This window comes from Maylandia zebra, linkage group LG14 (genome assembly GCF_041146795.1).
Source record: "Maylandia zebra isolate NMK-2024a linkage group LG14, Mzebra_GT3a, whole genome shotgun sequence".
Taxonomy (NCBI): Eukaryota; Metazoa; Chordata; class Actinopteri; order Cichliformes; family Cichlidae; genus Maylandia; species Maylandia zebra.
The window spans coordinates 10,073,421-10,095,656 of record NC_135180.1 but is presented as its reverse complement, the minus strand read 5'-3'; the positions used below and the strand labels follow the sequence as shown (position 1 = coordinate 10,095,656).

The following is a 22,236-nucleotide window of genomic DNA, read 5'->3' as shown; positions in this document are numbered from 1 at the left end:
TGTTTTCTCTGGGAGACGTTTTTGTCCGCGGGAAACGTGTGAAAATTCTGCTCATTAGCAAGGGGAATGGTCCATTTTCACCTTTTTCTGGTGCCAAAGACAAAGACTGTGGTGTTATCACTACCACATATTGCCACACATTAATGACAATATGGCTCAGGCTCTTTTCACCACAGAGATGTGCAGCAAGTGCTGCAATAAAAGGTTTCGCCACTAGGTGTCACACTAAACCAAATTATGCCCTACATGAGACTTTTCTAGTCTTACTCACCGCTCCTGATCTACAAGCCACACGGTGCAATGTTTTTGGAATGTATGCAAACGTTATAAAATGTCAATTTCAGAAAAACATGTAGGTTCACATTTTTCAATTCAAACCTCACACACCAGTAGGGAAAATGTAGCTGTTCACCATTGTTTTCATACCTGAGCACAGTGGGTACAGTTTTTTGTTTTTTTAATTTCATTTTTGTTGTTGTCCTTTTTAAATAGAAGGTGCTAGCAAGCATTCTCTTCAAAGTACAGGGATTTCAAATGGGAATGATGAGTGACAATGCAGGAAGATAAGAGAGTATGAGGATGGTATGAACTAGCCATTTTAATTGAGGAGATTATGCTCTTCTTGTTAGCACTTGACAAATAGATTGCGGAAGGCATTTATGTAAATGTTATATTCAGGTCTTGCATTTTTCCATGGAGTCCTTGAGCCCTGATGGGACCTATAGCATTTGCATACACAGATTGCTTGTAAAGGATTAAGTCATTCAGATTTTAATTAAAAAAATCAGTAATGCTCAGTGCAAAATGTGCATGTAAACATATGTAAAGACTTATGTAAAGACTTTGGAGAAATCTGGTAAAGGAGTGTGAGTGTACCTAAAAAATATCACCTGGTTCTTAGTATATCTTAAGATTAGCCACAGGTGCAAATCATCATCCCTCCTATTCAGTTGGTACGGTGATTGGTTGGTTGGTGCTGATTTATTGTTTGATTTTAGCCAATTGTGCATTATGGCCAAATGTGTCAGCCTTGGTCCCATCTTTCCAAAGGATGTTGTTCAAACAGTCTTGTGGTTTATTCAGATGCAACTTTGGAAACCTGGGCCGTTCCCATGTTTCTCCTGGCAGCCCTTCCAAACATACTTGAGCCTTCTTTTTTTCTTTTCTTTTTTTTTTTTTATTGTCGTGAACGTTAACATTTAAGAAGCTAACTGAGGCCTGTGAGCGATGTGTATAATGGCTGGCCTTGGGGTGAATTTGGTGGTATTCCTGGGAAGATCAACAGCTTCCTGGAATGTTTTCCACTCAAATAATCTTTCTCACTGTAGAATGATGGAATTGAAACTGTTTGGAAATTACCTTATAACTTATAACAGACTGATGGGCAGCAACATTTACTTCTCTAAGATCATTGATTATGTCGTTCCTTTTTCACATTCTGTCAACACATCCCTGAACTGCCGAAAGTTCTCATTTTATAGAGGTGCTCACACTTGCTGATGATCAGTTATTCAAGTGCATTTCATGAGCAACATTTGGCTGCGACTTACTCTTATAATTCCTTTGGAAGATGGCAGAGTATGCAGCATTGGTGAAGGTTACAAATGATCTTCTTATGGTCTCTGATTGTGGACTCATGTCTGTGCTTGTCCCGCTAGACCTCAGTGCAGCGTTCAATACTGATTACAGCATGCTGAAGGTACTACACAGCAGTAGTTTAAATCATATCTAAATGGGGACTTGTCTTCACACACTAAGATTAATATCTAGTTCCACAGGGTTCTGTGCTGTTACCAATTCTGTTTACATTATACATGCTTCCCTTAGTCAGTATCATTCAATGGCATAGCACACGTTTTCAGTCCTATGCACTGTAATCCATAAAGCCAGAAAACAAACATTAATTAGTTAAAGTGGACAATCTCTAAATTTCTGCTTCTAAATTCAGACAAAACTGAGGTAACTGTACTCTGTTTCTTAGAAACATGGTGTCTAACCAAACACTTACGTCTACATGGCCTGACTTTGGTCTCCAGTAACACTGTGAGAAATCTTGAAGACATTTTTGACCAATATATGTCCTTCGATGTGCATATGAAACAAGCATGTAGGACTGCTTTCTTCTACTTGCACAATATCTAAATTAGAAACACCCTGTGTGAAAGTGATGCTAAAAGCCAGTTAATGTATTTACTACTTCTAGGCTGGACGACTGTAATTCATTGTTATCAGGCTGTCTTAAGATTTCCCTGAAAAGCCTTCAGTTAATCCAAAATGCTGCAGCACGAGTACTGACAGGGACTAGAAGGAGAGAGCATATTTCTCCTATATTTTCTTCTTCTCATCAGGGCTCATCTTAAAGACTTCCTAGTACAGTATTACCCCATTAGAGCGCTTTGCACTCTGACTGCTGGCTTACTTGTGGTTTCCAAAGTATTTAAACTTAGAATGGGAGCCTTCAGCTTTCAGGCCTCTTCTCTGTGGGACGAGCTCCCAGTTTGGATATGGGAGTACTTGCTCATAAGGGATCATCTAATTGGTGGGGTCTTCTCTGTATTATTGTAGGGTCTTTACCTTACGATGTAAAGCACTTTTGTTGTGATTTGGGGCTATATAAACATAACAGAATTGAATTAAATTGTATTTCCCTGTGTAAGTATTGTTTTAATGTACGTTTGGTGCAAGAGCATCTAATCTTACAGGAATACTATCCATTCATTTTCTTCCACTAGTCCACTTCAGGGTCGCGGCGGGCGCTGCAGTCTATCCCAACTGTCATGGGGCAAGAGTTATAATAAAACCACACATGTGTGGTTTCGTGATGGATTCAGTGGAAAATAAGCATGATTATTGGAAACTGCCGGGTGTTTCAAAGTGACAATATGTTTCTATCAGGCTTTAAACAAACTCCACAGCTTATGATGGTAATTGGCACATTTGCTTTATTTTGAAAACAGACATTGAAACCATTTTTTATTTTTTTCATTTTTTTTTTTCTCACAAGTTTGAACTCCTCGATAAGATTGAAACTGGACATTGCACTCACTGGAACATAGGAAATTTTTTTGTTGTTGTTGTTTGCTCATTTGTTTGATTTTTCTCTTAATCTTTTTTTGTAACATCAGTGCAAGAGTATTTTTCCAATTCATATAAACTGTCATAACAACACCAAAGACATCAAAAAAGAAGCCGCCACACCTCTTAAGTTTTTTGTGACTGCGAAAAAGTTCCTCTCAGAGGGAGAGTTCCCATCATGCATCTGGTTCAATGGTTCATGCTATGGCCTCACGTTTGGTTGGCAGAGCACAAATTGTAATATGTAAGAGCCAGTTACATCAATAATATAGTTGATTTCTAGAGTTTTTATTATATGATCACATCATTTAAATGGCAATAGGTCCTTTATTTACTGTAACTGTGAGTATACAGAGTTTGTAAAAGGGGTGTAAACCAAGCTTGAATGACTCAAGCAGAATAGAGAAAGTTGAGTAAATATTGTTTTTGGGATTCAGGATAAAGCTGCCCCAACTGGAAATGTCACACATTTAATCATACATTCTATTATCCATTCAGTGTGTCAGTACATTACCTCTTTGTTGTGTTCTCAGTACACTTGGATCGTGTCGAAAACATGAATTGCATTTATAAACCTGGTTGTCTTTTTGTGCGTGCATTTGCAATACGGATTTCATTTGCAAAATGTGTCTGAAGAAAGAAAGTGCATTACAATGCAAATACAATACGGCGCATTGGCAATGCATTCTTTTTTTGAAATTTTAAATGTGTAAATATCCAGTTGGAAGCGTTCATTCCACCCCCGGTTTTACATCAAATAGTGAAGATGTACCAAATGAAATCATCCACCTCGACATCATCACCATCACGGTAAGAGTCGCTTTTCATAAACATCAGCAACATCAACATCATCATCACCGTCGTCGTCAGCATCGTCATCACTTGCGCATAGTACAGTGTTAGCTTGAGCCAAAAAACTTCACGCTGGAAACTCCCCCAACATGAGAAAATCATTGCCACACAAAAAATGACAAACAAATAGAAACGGACTGCCTTCACATTGAGAAGGCAAGAGCAACCTTTTTAGATTTTTCGTTTTTGTGGTATTCTTCATACTTTTAATTCTGCTTTCATTAAGTTAGACTTTAGCCTTAAGCATCCTTGGACTCGGTGGCCTCCGCCTCTGCATCTGCCGGGGTGGCCTCCTCTCCTTTAGACTCCTCTGCAGCATCTTAATGTAAGAAGTGGTGGGGTAGAGGGTGTAAGGGTAGAGAGAAGGGGTTTGGGGCGGGATAGATGAAAGGAGGGTGGAGAAAGAAGAGAAGAGGAGAGGTGGAGAGGTGGTTTTACATTGCGAGTAGAGTAATAAAGCTCTGTCTGGGGCGCCTGAGATACAGAGCTTCAAAGATTTCACTCATGAGCAGTAACTTTTGATGTTTTAAATATTTCACCCTCTATATGAAAAAAAAAGCCATGTAACATTCGGAAATTCTCAAAATATTCACATCTTCCCTCTCAAAAAAATTATTCGCACATGGAATTCTGTGTTGTTCACAATGTGTCAGCTCCACTTAAACTGAGAGCATGTCTGAAGCCCGCACTGACTGTGTAAATAATAAAAGAAGAGCTTGCTCCTAATGGACCCATGAAGCATTTGAACGGGCATCACAAAGCTAACAGGAGCATCTTGGCCTGTCACATCTGATACAGTGTGATGCCCAGAGTGCACTGCACTATGATAGCAGGCAACGATAACTTGCTAAGAGGTGCACACTGCTGAGTAGCAATCCGTGATACATCACAAAGCAAATGCTAATGAGATTCTTGCTCAGGTACTTTATATTTTTCAACATTAAATCATAATATCCTTCTTTAATAATCCTGTAGCTGGTGCGCTTTTTAGCTCCAAAAAAGCAAAGACATTCTCATTTATACTTAATAAAGACCTTCTTGCACTATGCAGGAGCAACACTGATTTTGGGGTCTTTGTTGTTCCTGCCCAAACTCGTTATCCGAGTGATCTCATCGGGGTGATGTCACACCCCGATGAGATCATATTCTTTTATTAGGAGGAGACATCAAGGAATGATATCATTGCAATGGAGACCAGGGTGCATGTCTCCTGGTGTGTGCGTGTGTTTGTGTGTGGGAGGGCGAGGGAGGGAGGGAAAGAGAGAAGTGGGGCAACGGTGTCTGCACTAATGCGCGATTGTGTGTGTGACTCAAGACAGCATGACTCATGGCAGATCTTCCAGGTAAGAGATAATTAGCTTGTTAGCCACTGTGACAGATTTGAGAATGTCCTTCACTACAGCCACTGAACTGTGCGATGCAAATCCAATTTCACCCAATTTACAGAGCCAAAGCCCGTCATTTCTTGTGTCTGACATCAGCGCGAGCTCACTTTCATACACCAGTTACCGGCTGAAGTGACAGTTTAGCTTTGCTGCTGGGTTTGTGTATGAAGATTGCAGACAGGGAAACAAACATTTATAAGTGTTTCATCATTTCTACTCACTGACCTCTTAGTCTTTAGTAAATAAGACTAATGAGATCATGGCAGAAAAAATATGAAGCGCAAAAGCTCTTTTCAGACTGATAACATCGCCAGCTTTAAATTCTGTCATTCGCACTGAGGTATGTTTTACATAAATGGTTCTCATAGCTTCATTGAAACATATGCAGGAGAGTTACAAAAACAGCCACACAGCAAAAGACTTGTTGCATTTGTGACCATTGACTCAAGTGAAGTGTAACCACACTTTTGAATGGTTGCTTTTCTCCATCATTGTCACTAAAATCTGAGATCAGAGAGAGCTAGTGCCACCCCTCATTCTCAAAGAGAGATTGAAATCTCTACTGAACTGGAAATGGCATCCTTTTTTAATCTTTTTTGGATTTACAATCAGAGTTGATGAGATAAAATGCTATTATATGTACGTTAATGTAGTTTAGGGCACGCTCTACTAACACAAGCCATTCACAAAGATGTGAGAGAGGACTTCTAATGATGTACAAGCCTGTCTTAATATGACAGCCTGCTTTCAGATATTGTGTCATTTTAAAAGTGCTGGGCAAACATTAATAGGTCTGATCTGGTTAGACTGTGGTCTCATAATCGACCAGGACGTTCATTCAGATGTAAAGCAGGTAAGTCCAGATAAATCGGATTTTGAATGTAAACATGTTCATATCTGAAAAAAGCTGATAAAAGTGCCAATATCCATAAGCATGGTATTAATTTCACTGCTATGCAGATGACACCCAACTCTTAGCGTTATAATGAGCTCTTGAGAACCACATATCTGGTGTTACAACTGATTCTGATCTAAGTCTCCATCTGCATATATATTTCATTAAAGGTACGTTGCAGCTTGTTTATGTGTTTATTATTTAATATAGTCTATAATCTGCTTTTAACAGCTTCAATGCTCTGTTTCCCAAAAAAAGAGTTAGAATTCACTAGATACATATAAAAACCTTATGTCACTCTAGGGTTTTCACTCAGTAGCACCCTGAAATCCCCCTGCTCACTGCTGCTCGCTGTGCCAAAACAAAAACTAAAATACATCTGACTCAGTCTGGAGTGGAGACTGAAGAAGTCACTTGGATGAGGAACGAAACATTAATCCCACTGAAAACGCTACAGAGTCAGCTTTATCAAATAAAGAAATCATCTTTCTATATCGTCTCTGAGTCACTACATCTGGACAGTCCAACATCACTGATGGCTTGTTTATAGTGAGAATCTGTTTCTACTACTTGTTACTTTTTCTAGTTAAGTTCTAGTGTTTTCTTTAATGTTTTTAACTTATTTTTCCTGCCTCCTCTTTTTAGTTTTCCAAATTAATCTACTATTTCTTTTCATTATTAATGAATCTGTTGCCACCTTTTAATGTAAGAGAAGTGCTCTATAAGTGCAGGAATTCGATAAGAATTTGTGACATAGAGACCGCCTCATAGAGTACCCATCATCCTTGTGGATGTGACTCTTTTCTGTGTGCAACAAACCTTAACTGAGCGATTTGGTCATAAATATTAATTTTGGTCTCTGAGTCACTTTGGTAAGTTAAGCAGATTGTAGACAGCAGTGAATTCTTAATAAGCAGATCTTTGTCAAGTAGTGTTTGTTTATGGCAGACTTCCCCAGTGCGGATCGTGACCAGTAGGGATCATTAATCATTCATTTAAATCAGAGCACCTGTTCTACCCGCACTGCTCCATGCAGGCCAGCTATCCCATCGAGGTGGTAACTATGACAACAGGGAGACAGTGCTGCCTAGGTGACCTACTTTCTGTGTAGTTCTCCAGTTGGTGTATGCATGTGTGTGTGTGTTTCCCACCTCACGCCCCCACCAGCTCCAGACTGAGCATGCTCCATTAACTACCTGTCTGACCCAGTCTGAGAGTCCTTGGACCAGAAATATGAGTTCATGTCAAGTGTATCTTGTGACAGTGTTGTATCAGTGGAATAATATCATTTAATCTCCAGTTTCTTCTCAGGTCCACATTCCTGCTGTAATTGGACATCACATGACAGTGCTGGAAGACTTTTTTTTTACCAAATAGTTTAACGTGATGTACTTTAAAAAAAAAAGAAGTTTAACTGGGTCATCCATTACAACCGTTTTTCATGACTATGGTAGCAGTCAGGTTAATATATCACACCTCGTGTGAAGGCATCTGAGAGCTTTATTAACCTCAGTGATTTATAATTCATGCTGCTTTTACATTATGCAAACAACACATTGCTTTTTATCAATAGCTTTGATCATTCCCAGTATAACAATATCAGTGTGTACCACACTCTTGACCAGTGCTTATCATTTTCTATGCCGGCCTCTGTCTAATCAGTATGGAGTTTTCATCTTGCAGAGGCTGAGCTACAAGGCTGTCTAATCTTATATTGAGCTGTGTCTCTGTGTTAACCAGTGAATGGTGGAGCACTGCCAAATATCTCTAAATCCCAAAGACACACCAAGCGGCTATGTCCTGTGGAGCCTGCCAAGCAGACTGTGTAAAAGCTCACCTATTCTTCTCGATTTTATATTTACAGTAAGTAATTGCTTTTTGATTGGTGGAAGTGGCTGGAACTATTTTTAGCCCTGAACTCACTGCCCTCACGAACATGTGCATAAGTGAGAATGTGCTGGTAAACCTTTCTTCCTGACCACATGGAGCTCTCTCCTATTCTGCATACCTTGTTTACCTTTTGTTTGGTTAGGCTCCTCCTTCTCAGCTGTCGGACTGACAGCAGCAGGCACGTCGGCTTGTCTGGCCTCCTCCTTTTTCTCTTCGCTCTTCTCCTCCTTCTTCTCTTCAGCTGTGGCCGTGGTGGGACTCTTGGCTGGGGCCTCCACCTCTTTGGGCTTCTCCTCAGCTTTCTCCTCCGCTTTTGGCTCCTCTTTCTTGGGTTCAGAGGGCGCTGCGGCGGCCGTGGGAGACGCAGCAGCCGGGGCGGCCGCTACAGGAGACGTTGCTGTGGCAGCAGCTGCTGGAGAGTTAGCTGGCTTGTCTGCCACAGGGCTTTTGGCTTGGTTTGTCTCCTCTTCCTCCTTCTTAGCCTCTTCTCCTGCGGCTTCATCCTGCTTAGCAGGTGCCTCCTCTCCCTCCGCTTTCTTTGCCTCCTCTCCTCCCTCTGTTGCCTCCTCTGCAGCAGCAGGACTGTCACCCTCTTTCTCCTCCTCTCCGTCTTTCATCTTTTTCCGAGTTATATGTCCACGGAAGCTGGCCTGTATTTTGGTGGCAGCCTTGTGGGCCTTGTCCTCGGGTTTGTTGGTGGTGCCATCCTGTTCAATCTTCTGGTCCGCCTCCTCATTCTTCTCCACCTGGCAGGCGATAGACAACATACCAGGTTAACATTTACTGCAAGAGTTGAAAAGGTTGCGCTGAATGTCTTTATTTTGCTAGTGTCCAGTTGTTGCTGTGTTTGTGTGTGTCTATCCCTCTTTTTGTTGGCATGCTGCTTGATCACGAGAAGGCATGCTTTATTTCTGTTTGCTAAAGTATGTAAAAAATAGTCAAACTGAAAGGTCAGAAGTCAAGAAAAGAAAAAAGTGTATATCGTGAAATGGGAAAGCTTAATAAATATATATATATTTCTAACCATTACATGACAATCATAGGCTGGGAAAAGGTTAAAATTTCAGGACATGTTTAGAATAAAAGTGCGGGATGAGATGAGGAGCAGAGTTAGGAGTAGGACAGGAGACAGGGTAATATTGAAAGTCTTTCCTTGATATTACCTTCGGTTACTGGATCCAAAGCTGTCCATCAAATAGTGGGTTGTGCTATGAGTCATATAAATCTAATGAAAAGAAATCAAATCAAATAAAGGAATGAATGATGAGCACTGAAAGTGGCAACACAAAATGAATCAGTACATTCCAAATGAATAGGCAAACAAATCAAGGTAAAATATTCTCTCGCAGGTGTTGGAACCAATCGAAAGCCTCAAATGAACGTGAATAAGTGTAATGAAGCAAAAGAACACAAACCGTCAAGCAGCATGCAGACTGTGTAGCATCAGTTATACCAAATGGAAAAACAAAGTGAGAAAACAACACAATCTATTTTTTATTTTTTTATTTTTTTATTTATTTTGGTCCTTCCAGGTATCAAGGCTTAGCTTGACCCTACAGCATTTTATCATTTCACGTGCCAGAGTGAGGAGATTTATTGTCTCCACATAATAAATCCAAGGCGCTGTGATTTTAGGTTGTGACAAGTGTCTCCGGGCATTTATTGCAGTTATTCAACCCAGGCATGAGGCTGATATTGTCCTCCTGATAATAACCCTGAAAATAGATTTAGTGAATAATTAAACTTAAATGTAGACGCTCTCCGTGGCATCCATTAATCTTTCCTGCAGTCTCTGCTAATGATATCCTCAAAATTATGAGCAGTGCTCAAAATCGGAGCCAATCTTTATTCTCTGGGTACAGTATATAGCAGCTCCGTGTCTGGCTGCTAGGGAACGAGCTCCCTGCTACAATCTCCTCACCATTCACTGCCATACCCCTCCCAACCATCAAAGGTTACCTTGACAACCAGAGTGCTAACTCATCACAGAGCCTGTCTGCTGTTCGGTGCTATGAAAGACTATATGTCACCCTGATTGGCAGTGCGCCTGACCCCTCGGGGGGAGCGGGCCAATAGGAACTCGTAAATCAGGTGGAGTAATCAGCATGGAAAAGCCAGGGATGCGATGAAGCAACGGTAGCAGCGGCAGGGTGTGGCGGTAGGGGGCAAAGGGGTAAAATGTATGTGCTTACATTAATGTCTGTGTCACCGAGATCTGGCAACGTCTTGTTTAAGGCCAATGAATCTGGGTGGAAAGAGCTTTCCTGCCTCTGCATCCACCCCCTATGTATGGTCTCCCAGTGTGTCATTATGTAGGATATGAGCTTTGACTTGGACAGCCTGTGTGAGGGATCACATCTGTGTGGAGTGATTTAAGACCCCGAGGCCCTAAATCAACACGTCTTCCTCAGGGTCAGTGTGTCAGTGCAATATTGGAGCAGCGAGGGCAAGGTGCAGCTGTATTGGTATATTCAGCTCCTCCGCCTTTATTCCCCCGGGTTCGGGTTAATATACACAGTCTTCCAGAGTAATATTGTGCAGTGTGAAATTATAAGACAGATAAATGAAATACACACTTAAATGTAGTGATTCACATTTAAAATCTGAACTGGAGCTAAACAAGCTACCGGCCAGTGGGTGTGGAAATAAACTTCAGCAGAACAGAGAGCAGGCAGACAAAGCACCACCACCACCACCACACCCTCTGCTCTTAATAATATGCACGTCTCCAGTGACTTATTGGGCTTTTATTGTGTCTGATCTCATAGGTGCTTACAATTGCCAAAAATCTGACCCGAGCACTTAACTCTTAATAGAATTACTTACTGGCTGGGTTCAGTGAGTCAGACGGAGAAAGAGAAAGCGATGGATGAAGGGTGTTTGGGAATAAGGGGTATGACATCATTATTGGAACAGAAGAGCGATGTCATTTATGTTAGAGGTTGGGGAAATGTGATAAAATACCAGAGGAGCACCAGATGATCTCATCTGGTGGTACGAAGACAGGAAGAAGCATCACCATCACAGTTTGACCACAGCTGGAGCGTCATCACTTGAATTATTGATACTTGTGTGTGCATCACCCTTAAAAAAATAAAAATAAAAAAATGCCGTGCTGTGATTTTTCTTCTTCTTCTTCATGGATTCACTTCTGAGATGCAAAACCAAAGATTACTTGACCCAGCACAGCTGACATTTGCCTGCACTGTATTTAAATCCCAAACAGAAGCATCATTGCACATCATTTAAGACCTGCACCTTGAAGCCTCTGACCGGTAATTGAACCCCGGTCACGTACCCTCCCTGCAGGCGCTTTTGCACCCGGCATCTATGTGGTGCACATCTCCATTCATAAATAAGGCAAGACTTAGTGGCTGTTTAAACTCTTCCTTGATTAATTTGCAGTGAGACAACATATTTGCATTATGAGTTAGTCAAATGGCTTACTACAATTAGCCTGCAGTGCTTGCTATTTGCACACAGTCGTTCTGGTTGCCATAGATACACTACTTTAACCGCTGAAAAACTGCTTTTAATCTCCAAGAAAATGTGGAATGTTTGCAACGTAATAGTGCAATTCTTGCAAGATTATGAAGCCAGCAATTATGCAATCTTTGTGCAATTATATTAGCTGTAGTATGATGTAGCAACATTAAAAAGGCTTGCTCCAGGATAAACTGACACTGTGCTATAAAAGCAGCTGACCTGTGACGAGAGAATCTAGTTCACGGGTTATCAAAATGCAAGAGTGCCATTCACCACAGGACACACACACACACCCTCTCTGTCGGATTTGTCTGCAAAGATAATAAATGGACATGGTGAAATGCGCTCAGTGCATTATCTGACTGGCTGGATGTGTCTATTACAGCTGCAGTCTGAGCCTCTCTCCCTGCCCGCCTCTGTCCTTGGGTGGGCACCGGCTGTTGTAAGAACCACACCCCACAGTCAATGGCTTTATCCATAACCACACACTCACACACGCACCATCCCCCCAATGGTGACACAAGTAACAATCCACCACCTTCCCACTGCCTCATTTAGAGTGCCATTAGGGACTTGTTTCAGGAGGCGGGGGGGGAGGGGAAGACACAGTGGAAGCAGCGAGGTTAGTGCCATCGGACCGCAACTCACACTAATGCATTCGTGCATGCTGTCTAATGATAATGTTGGGGTTTTTCTTACTTATTAATATTATTACTATTACTATTGCAATCCATTCAAGTCCTGAGATTATTTGCCTCTCCACTTCACCCAGCATTGAATGCCTCAAGCGAAAGAGGAGAGAAATATTAAAGGTAATATTTGCATGCATAATGGAGATGCTTGCTTTGCAGACACCCCTTTTTTTATTATCGCCAAGCCAACAGGTGCAGCTGCACTTTAATATGGGAGGCTTGTATGTAATAAAATTAGAAGTCATAAAACAGACTGTATAGCGCACTGGCACTCTTTGAAATAAAATGGAAAAACTCCACCGAGCAGTTGTCATATTACCACAGCTCCACCGAGCAGGTGGAGAGAGACTGTCAGCCACCCTTGCCGGTGGCACACGTTTCTCTCTGCAATGGCACCTCTATCTTGTCTTCGGCGTGATTTCTGTGGCCGTGTCTGCTTTCCTGCAGGAGCCATCCAGACAGCAAAGACTGAACTGCTGTCTGGAACTGCTGAATATCTCCCTCTTTCTCTCCCTGTCGTCTTTCACTCTCCATGAGCAAACTGCTACCCACTCATTCTCCCTCTCTCACACACACACATACACGCACATAGGCACAGCGGAGCACCACACCCTTTTAGCCGGCTATCTCCTGCAGATGAGGAGAGGGGGGCTCAGGTGGTGACTGCCACAGCCCCCGCTCGCCGTCTCTCGCCATCTCTCCCTCCTCTCACGCTTTTTTCCTCTTCCTTTGACGGTGAATTGATGAGCAGCCGTAAAGGATGCACTGTTTCTTCTACGATGGCCCGGGAAAAGATGCTCCACAGCAACTAATAAGCAGCCATATGCCGGCCTCATTACGTCCTCTGGAGCAGCCTTTAATTCACTTACATCAGCTCTCTGGCTGAACAAAGGCTCTGCAATCGCCACTGATCTCATCGGGGGCTGGAGATATATATGTTTCTTTCTTTCTTTCTTTATTACAGCCTAAAGCAGAGGAAAGTCTCAGTTGAGACTAAAAACCTTGTTTTCAAGAGTGACCTGGGCAAGAGAGCAGCCAGTCACACACTGCAAATGAGTGAGCACTGTATCCATAGGTAACCAGATAAGAGACGGGGTAGAGGAGAGAGGAAAAGAAGGTGATGCCTGAGGGAAAGGGCAAGGGTTGCGCACGGTGGTGGTTGTGTTAGTGGTGACGTGTGATAAGAAGTAGAGATGGAGAATTGAGTGTTAGAGGAATAGCTCATTTGGGCGGGATTTGATTCTGCTTAAGTTCTGCTTATAAGCACAACCTGGAACTGGGTTCAAGATGTTGAGGTGAGAGCTGAATATTGTTGTAAAGCTGCATAAAAAGCGAGGGAGGCAGATGGGACTTAAACTAGGTGCCCGTAGCCACTCCCATATAGTGGAGATGTTGCAACAGCACTTAACACTCCACAATGGCGGGACCCCACAGCAACGCTGCCATACTCCAGAGCAGAAAATCATGCTTTTTGCTCATCCATCCGTGAAGACCGCGCAGTCTGTCCGGATTCATTTATGCTCAAATGCAGGAGCACGAAGATAAGTGCTTGTAGGCTGGGAGGACGTTTTTTTTTCTTTTTTACCCTCCCCTGTGGTGCACGCTTGAGGCGGCGACAGCCTTCCGTAGGAAAAAAAAAAAAGCTAGTGCCTCACCCACATGGCTGCAGTGTGCAGCGTGCCGGCTTCTCTTCCTTCAATGTTTCCTCGTGCTGCTCCCTTTCTCATCTTCGCGCCTGCTCACCTACTCCAGCCACCACCACCACCACCATCACCACGTTCTCGCTCCACCACATATCTGCCAGTTGTAGTCAGCCATCTAGTTTCATTCCATCTTCACCTTTCTGCTTTGTTGCATTCATGCCTCTCCCTACCTCCACCCCCCCGCCCATGCCCCATACCTCACAGCCTCCACTCCCTGTCCCAATCCCTGTTTCACCTCTGTATCAGCGTCTTCTCCCTTTTCCCCCCTCCTCCATCTAGCTCCATGTGCACCACCCTGCTTCTGTTTCTCCCTCTTTCTCTCCCTGCATCCTGCTCCACCTGCATGGAGTTCATCTGGCAAGCCTTTCTTTCCTCTTTTTCTCTCTCTGCCAGAGCTAATATGACTCATCCGGGCTGACATTTAAGAAGCAATCAGAGTGCCATCGGAATCCAGCGTGTTATGGCTCTGATAAAAACCCTAATCAGTTCTGAGATAGCAGCAGGAGCATCGCCCGCGATCACATGCAGAACCACCGCGACAGCTGCTGAAATGCTACCTCAGTGCAACACCTTTCTTTCATTTCATATTCACTGCCGGGACAAGACTGGCCACGGGTACCCAGCACCACCCTTTCACACCCTTTTAAATGAGTGCTCACTTCATAGAACCCTCCATTGACAGCAACCACTCAAAAAGCTGGAGGGCTATGATAATCCATTTATGCTCATTTATTCCCATTGTATTCCCCCCTCGAGGCCACTGACATGATGGAGCTGCTCACTCAGTCAGTACCCCACCCTTTTTTCCCCCCTTCACACTGTGGAAATGATGCACTTTCCTCTGTCACCCACTTCTTCTGCTTAACATAAGACTAATACAGAAGATACCTAGACCTCTCCCCTGCCCCTGTTTAAGGCGTAGGTTAAGAGAAAACTGTCATTTATCTAAAGCATCACTCGCCGGTGGATGAGATTGGGTTTAGTGGATAAATCAGAGTATTTCAGCTTTGATATTGAAGACAATACATAATCTATCAAGTGCCATTCAGTAATAGTTCACTTTTTTCAAGCACTTAATCAATAAGAGGGAATACCGTCGGCCCAGGATCACATTACATTCTTGCTGCCTTTCTACAAGTACGGTGTGAGGTCTGAGAGGCATTGTGGCAGCATCCATTCATGCAGGATAATCACATTAACTAGGCGTGTCTGTGCTCCGTGGATAGATTTCTATAAAGACAAGTCAGGCCTCAAGTCACAGAAAATTACACCAACATTTTGGCTAATCCCACCTCGTGCCTCCTAATCTCACCAAAATTGGCAAAAAAGAAAAGAAAAGACAAAACTAAAAAACAAACCCAACAGTCACAAAGTTCAGAACTGAGGTGAAGCTGAAAAATATTGATAAAGCAAATCAGAGCAGTTTACCGGTTTGGTTCTTCTTATGCAGCACAGCATAGTTGTAGTATCCTCCCTTTTTCTTCTCTGCTTCTTTTCTTCCCTTTTTTCTCCCTTTCACTTCTCTCTCACCCTCTCCCTCTCTCTCTCTCTCGCTCTCGCTCGCTTTCGCGCGCACACACACTCTCTCGCTCACTCGCTCTCTCTCTCTCTTTTCTCTCTCTGGCTGTATCAACAGCTAAGCCGCCCAGTACATTTACTCATCCCAGTTTGCACACACGCGCTCTCCCGTCAGTCTGCCGGGGTGCGACTCTCTCACTCTTTCTTACTCGCTGCCTGACAATGACTGCGAGCCCACCCTTTAAACCCCTCCCTTCTGCCTCCCTCCTCGCTCCATCATCCCTCTCGCTCTCTCTCCTCCTCCTCCTCCTTTCCTTCTTCTTCTTCCGCCTCCTCGTCCTCTTCTCACTCATAGTGATGACCCCCCCACCACCACCACCACCACCTCTTTTAGATCGGCACTCCTCTCTTCTACATCTTCTCACCCACCTCCTCCTCCTCCTCTTTCTTGTTCCCTTACAGCCTGGCTCCAGCAAAAGCTGCGGCCCCACCCTAAAAAAGCCTCTCCCTTAATAAATGACTGGATACCTCCCCTCAGTTTGGTCTATTGATACATCTTTCTTTCAGCCGTTTCATTGTCTCTCTTTTTTTGCCCTCAACACCCACATAGCCTCACTACTTTATCCCCTCCCCTTTCTATAACATTTAAGGAGGTTTTTCTTCTTCTTCTTTTTCTTTTTGTTAAGTGGCTCCCAACTGGAAGTTGCCTCCTCTGATTGCTCAGAATCCCTCTCAGACTCGGAGTGTTACAGACTCTGGATCTCAGATCAGCATTATAAGCCCGGGAGCCCTGTTTCCAAATTACCACAGCAATGCCAAAAGCATGTTTTCTGGCACAGTCAGGGAGCAGCTCTTGGCCAGGATAGACGTGTGAAAGAGAGCAGTGATGATCGTTCAAACGCACGCACGCACGCACGCACGCACGCACGCACACACACACACACACACTCTTTGCTTTTAGGACACGTCACCCCACACCACCGATCCGCCAGCCCACCCCCCCCTTCCCTTCCCTTCGCTTCCCCGTACCAGCGCTCTCTGTTCTCATGGAAACACCAGCAGATAGACTCGAAGAGCAGAGGAGGAGGAGTGTGTGTGTCTGAGAGAGAGAGAGAGAGAGAGAGAGAGAGAGAAAGAGATAGACATAGAGAAAAAAGGAAGGAATGAAGGTAGGAGGAGGAAGCAAGAAGGCCGGGTGTGGCAGACAAGCAGGAGAAGCAAACTGCTTTTTTTCACCCCTTTTTTTTGTTTTGCATTTCTTTCCTCCCTCTGTGTCCACATTTGCACACACTCTGGGCTTAATAAGCAGGCACTAGGCATGCATTATCCCTAGAATCACATCTCAAGCCATTACCAATACAGTGAGGCTTGCAGGCGCATGGTCATGCAAACACCCACACTCTGTATTTGCCTTTCATAATGCACACAGACACGCACAGCGGTGTCAGAAGAGTCCCCACCCCCGCTCTGACACCGGCGAGCACCAGCAGATGCTACAGACACAATGAGGATGCAGGGAGGGATGGAGAACACGGGGGAGACAGACTGAGCCAGGGATGGAATAGGGAGGCAGGGAAAAGAGGAAGAGGAGGAGGAGAAGACCTGAGGGGGGGTTGCGCTTTGCTATTCTTCTCTTTTACAGGATTATTCCACATGCAGTTCACTGAAGGGAAATCATTAACCTGCAACGCTGAGCCTCAGCCTTCTCGGTGGTCACTGCTGCCACACAGGGAAGGCAAAAAAAAAAAAATCTAGCACCATTACTTGGCCATCCTACATCATCACGATGTGTCATCATGGCAAACCACGGCCAGTGACACAGATACTGTAGTAATGCAGGGTTCTGCTGAGTATGCATGACTCTGCCCTGCTTTACTTTTCCACAGTTGTGCACATTCATACTAAAGATGTCCAGCTCACAGTCCACATCCCACATCCCGCTGTAATAACCAGATAAGCGCTTTCCTGAAGGGGAGGTGCCTTTTTCTGTTCTGAAGCAGTTCAGATATCCCGCTTCTGTAAAGTGAAGCCAACATCAGATGTTCTTTGAGGGTGAAAACTATGTGCATAACTGGGAAATGAAGCTCTGACACTTATCATCTCTATTCCAAGAGCTTTCTGCACCAAAATAGGCAGAATGATTTACTTTTAAAGCAGGAGGCCTTGCCACGATTCAAACCCAGGAATTTCTTTTCTTTCTTTTTTTTTGCTGTGAGGATCCATTCTGGCATCCACCAAGGAAATGTCAACATTTGTTGACTTTCTTCGACAGTATTGCAGATATCACTGGTGTGGCGAGCACTGCTGCCTCACAGCAACAAGGTCCTGGGTTTGAATCCACCATCTGGCCGGGACCTTTCTGTCTGGAGTTTGCATGTTCTCTTCGGGTACTCTGGCTTCCTCCCACAGTCCAATGACATGCAGTTAGTGGGGTTAGGTTAGCTGGTGATTCTAAATTGCCCAGGGGTGTGAATGTGAGTGCGAATGGTTGTCAGTCCCTCTGTGTTAGTGCTGTGACAGACTGGAAACCTATCCAGGGTGTATCCCGCTTCTTGCCCTATGGCAGCAGAGATAAATGACCCTGAATTGGATAAGCAAATGAGGATGGATGGATGGATGGATGGATGGATAGATGGATGAAATAAACTGACTATCAAATCTAAAGTGAACACCTGACTGTCACCTCACTAAAGTAATTGCTGTTTCGCATCAAAATGATTATGATTCTGTTTACCCAGAGGTTTTCATCCAAACACAGTCGGAATTTAAATAAATGCAATTTTCTTGCATGTTGATGATCAGCATCAATATTTAAACATCAAGTGACACTTCAAATCAAATGCCCACTGGGAGCAGTGCTACAAATCATTTCAGAGAGGAATACAAAACACAATCCTAATCTTCTTATTCAAAAAAATAGAAAGGGGAGGGGGGGGGGGTGTATGTAAATGAAAACTTAGGAATTGCAAACACTCAAATTCCAAAGAGCCAGATTAGGCTCGCTGTGTGATCTGAAGAAGTGGCAGATAAAGAAACAGAGCCAGAGTGGTTGCTCCTGCAAAACAATCCATGTGCAGTTGCAAACAGACTGAACAGCAGTTGACAGGAAATAAACCCAGCCCAAAAGAAGCTGCTCACTCTTCACTGTATGCTAATGTGTGTCCAGTGACTTGATTGTTCTGTTAAGCGGCTGAGTCTGCTGCTGCACCGACCACAGAGATCAATAACACAACAGCGATCTGCCAGTACTGAGAAACGCTCAAGAGCCTAGTTCTGGCAACAGTTAAGTGGAAATACAGACAGCTTCCTTTTTTGTGATTGGTGTATTCTGTCATTAAATATAACGTTCAGGACACGAGTCGACACGTTTGTCTAATGATCAGCTATTCGTTTGCTGCTCGGTCTGTTTGTGCGTGCTTCCTCACAGAGCAGTGTTATATAGATTTATATAAACCTGTAGCATATGCAGAGCTCAGCCCAAAGGCAACTGAATACTAACTAATTAACTAACTAACTTATGAGCTTGTTCATATGAAACCATTAATATTGGTTTTTGAAGGGTTTTTTTTTTTTTTTTTTTACATGTAAATCCACAGTGTGTTGTATTTGTTGCAGTGCTGTCTGCCCTTTCAGGCTAGTTGTGATGAAGCTCCTCATCCGGAGTATGAAAGGTCACTGTATCTGTGAGAGACAATGAGATTCTACCTGCTGCAAATTATACATGCTGCAGGAATATGAATGCACAAACCAAGGGCATCTAATTGACCATCACCGTTTTAATCAGTTCATTTCCTTTAGGATGAGGACCTAAAAGTCAAAGGTACAAATGAGTGTACTTAATCAGTACTGTGGAGCACACTACACTTCACAAGTGGATGGAGTTTAAAAGTTGCAAAGAGCTTTTTTGCGAAATTCAAATAAAGTACATAAAGTGTACTACAAGTTATTTTTAACCAGTGCTTTCAGTCCAGGCAACATTCACATGCATCACTCACTCAATGAGGGCGTGTTCTTAAACAACATGATATTAAAGGAGCAGCAAATAAACAGACTCTTTAGGTGTTCTATAAAGGCTGTCGGCACCGATTGCATTGCTTTATAACCCACATAACAAACCCAGAGCATAAAGTCCCAAACCATCAGAATACTGGAACTATCTATACAATGATATGAAAGTATAACACTGATAGGATGGCACTGCAGTGGTAAATCCAGGCCTGTCTCGTGTCTGGTGACTGACACGGCAGCAACGTTGATTACAGGGATCAGCTGTCACGTTAAAGCAAATAAGTGGCCTGCTGAGCGGCCTGCCTGCACTCAAACGTATTATTACCATGCAAGGTGACTGGTCTGATGCTTTCGCCTGCTAGGTGACGCATTGTGTGTGTCACTATTCCGAAAAAACTAACATTGGAGAAAAAAGGGGGAACAAATCTTGTGGACTAAGTGGAAGCAGACACAGCATCACAAGTAATAAAATGACTCACTGTTGAGTAAATTTTAAGCATGATTGGAAAGAAACCACAACTGAGATTCAGTGAAAGTAAGATCGAATAAAAGTAAATACTAAGAAAAAGCAGTGATGCAAAGATGGATATGCACGGGTGGGGTGTGTGTGTAGTGATATTTCTCTTCTTTACTTTCTTTCATATGTTTAAGAAAGTGTAAATACATATGCACTGCAGTACTATATAGACAGTAATTTTATGTTTAAAGTTGTTTTAAGAGAGCACAATGCTAAAAGCAAAAACAGAAGGTTACGGGTGGAGGGAGCGGGGAGTTTTTGAATGTTTTCTGCTCGACCACTTCCAATTTGCATAAGAATGTTTGATAAAAATGCAAGGATCAATCAAATGTAATGACTGTTGTGAAATTTTGGGATTTTGTTTCATATTTCAAATACTTTTCAATATGTATTGTTTTGAAAAACGGTCCGTTGACCCACATTCAAGCCCCACTTTTCATATATCAAAATCTGAGGCAATATTTGAACATGAATATTTCAAAAACTGTTAAAGATAAAAGCCTTTTTTCTTCTACTGGTCTTTCATGCTATCAAAATGAATCAGATTCTAAAATATGGGACAGATATATTAAAAAATGTCAGATATGGTTAAAATATGAAAAGTCCACATCTGGAAACTCCAGAGTTTTGTTCTGTCTGGATTAGACTATGTGCTGATTTTTGTTTTTTTCATTTTTGCTCAATCCAGCATGAAAGTTGATGAAAGTATCACTCTCTTTATTTTTGTCAGTAATTATTCGTGTTCTATTTTTGCATTATTGTGAAATGTAACAACACACAATCTGATGTATTTTATTAGCATGTGCTCAAGTATGGGACTTTTTTTTTCATTTGAACTGAACACTCAGACATTTTTAATGTATCTGTTCCAAATTAAATATATCATTAACATGATTCAGGAAAGAGCAGTGAAAAGTCTTATGTCTTTTTACTTCAATAGTTTTTGAGATATTTATGTTCAAACATCGCCTCAAATTTCAATGTGCAAAAAAACGGTGCAAAAGTGGGTTGATGGACCATTTTCAAAAAAATATATCTTGAAAAGTATTTTATATATGAAGCCTTTGGACAATAATATTGTCTAAATTAAGTGGTGGAGGTGGTGTTGTGGCCAGAAATTGCAGTGCTCCAACATTTTCTGCTCATGTCAAATTACATGTTTATGCTAGCATTGAAGGCAACTTCAATGCTAGCCTGAAACATTACCACTGTTGCTGACATAGCTGGTCATCTTCCCCCCCATGGAAAAAACAAATGTCCAGGGTAATTTGTGTATTAAGTATTGTATTTGAAATCTTGCCCTGTCTACATAAATCTAATTCACTTCAATGAAAATACAGACTAAGGCTAATCATTAATCATCAGCAGGCAGACTGTGCTAGTTTACACCTGCAGACACAAAAACTCGATTCTGCACTCTCTGAATGTCTTATTGATGGGCAGGCAGAGTGCAGATAGCTGTGTGGAGTGATCTGGGATGAATGATCTGTTTCTGAATGCGACACCATGTGGACACAGTGTGTCCGGAGAGGCAATGAAACAGCCATTTGAACTTGTCCACCAGTTTAATGGTTTTGGACCCAGTGGTTCCAGATTCTTCCAGGTCTATTACTGAGACGGAAATACGCTCACAACCAGTTTACACTCACCAGTTGCACCAGCAAGTATGTCTTTGATGTAAAAGCACAGGGAGAACAACCACACAGGAAAGTCCCCAGCTGACCAGGACTTTCAGTGTCACTGTGCCAATTTTCCACCCTAAGCTCACTGCTTGCTCTGTTTACACGTGGGATATCTGCATTATTGAAGAGCACTTATTGCTTTTGCAACAGGTCGAATAATACAACGCAAACGATAACCATGTGTGTCTGATTTTAGGTCCAAACATAACACTTACGGGCTATAAAGACCATGTGGCAATCCTAACACTCAGTGGTAGTGAGTTTTCCCAGTGGGGGAGCAGATGGTTTATTGATCATTGTTGGGTCTACTTTCCACGAGATGCTGCTTTAGAGGAGTTTCTTTCAACACTTTCTCCGATTTCCAGCCGGTAACAATATCCGACAGCACAAATAAATTTAGGTAAATAAGGTAAATCTGCAGCACTTCCACTAGGGGAAAGTCATAATCGCTACTAAACCCAAAGGCAGACTTTAGGTTGATAAAAACAGATGTTCTGCAAAATGTTTTGCATAATTGAGCATTTAGAAAGATG

General features: G+C 42.7%; 1 protein-coding gene across 2 annotated transcripts; it reads right to left on the bottom strand.

Annotated features, from left to right (window-relative positions):
- Positions 1-2,916: 2,916 nt before the first annotated feature.
- Positions 2,917-15,756, bottom strand: gap43 (growth associated protein 43). Of its 2 annotated transcripts, none has more exons than XM_004567025.5 (3): positions 15,407-15,756; positions 8,216-8,843; positions 2,917-4,246 (listed from the first exon to the last, which is right to left on the bottom strand). In XM_004567025.5, the coding sequence occupies exons 1-3, from the start codon at positions 15,434-15,436 to the stop codon at positions 4,167-4,169; spliced, it is 738 nt and encodes a 245-aa protein (XP_004567082.2). In that variant the 5' UTR covers positions 15,437-15,756; the 3' UTR covers positions 2,917-4,166. The 2 variants fall into 2 exon arrangements, with proteins under 2 accessions (XP_004567082.2, XP_004567083.1); XM_004567026.5 differs by having other exon boundaries at positions 8,225-8,843; positions 15,407-15,748.
- Positions 15,757-22,236: the final 6,480 nt, after the last annotated feature.

Bases quoted from the DNA above. Each gene is read 5' to 3' on its own strand.
- gap43 (XM_004567025.5), bottom strand. From the start codon at position 15,436: ATGCTGTGCTGCATAAGAAGAACCAAACCG. The intron at 8,844-15,406 runs GTAAACTGCTCT...ATCGCCTGCCAG, and splicing joins GCATAAGAAGAACCAAACCG to GTGGAGAAGAATGAGGAGGC. The intron at 4,247-8,215 runs GTATGCAGAATA...TCTTACATTAAG, and splicing joins CCAAACAAAAGGTAAACAAG to ATGCTGCAGAGGAGTCTAAA.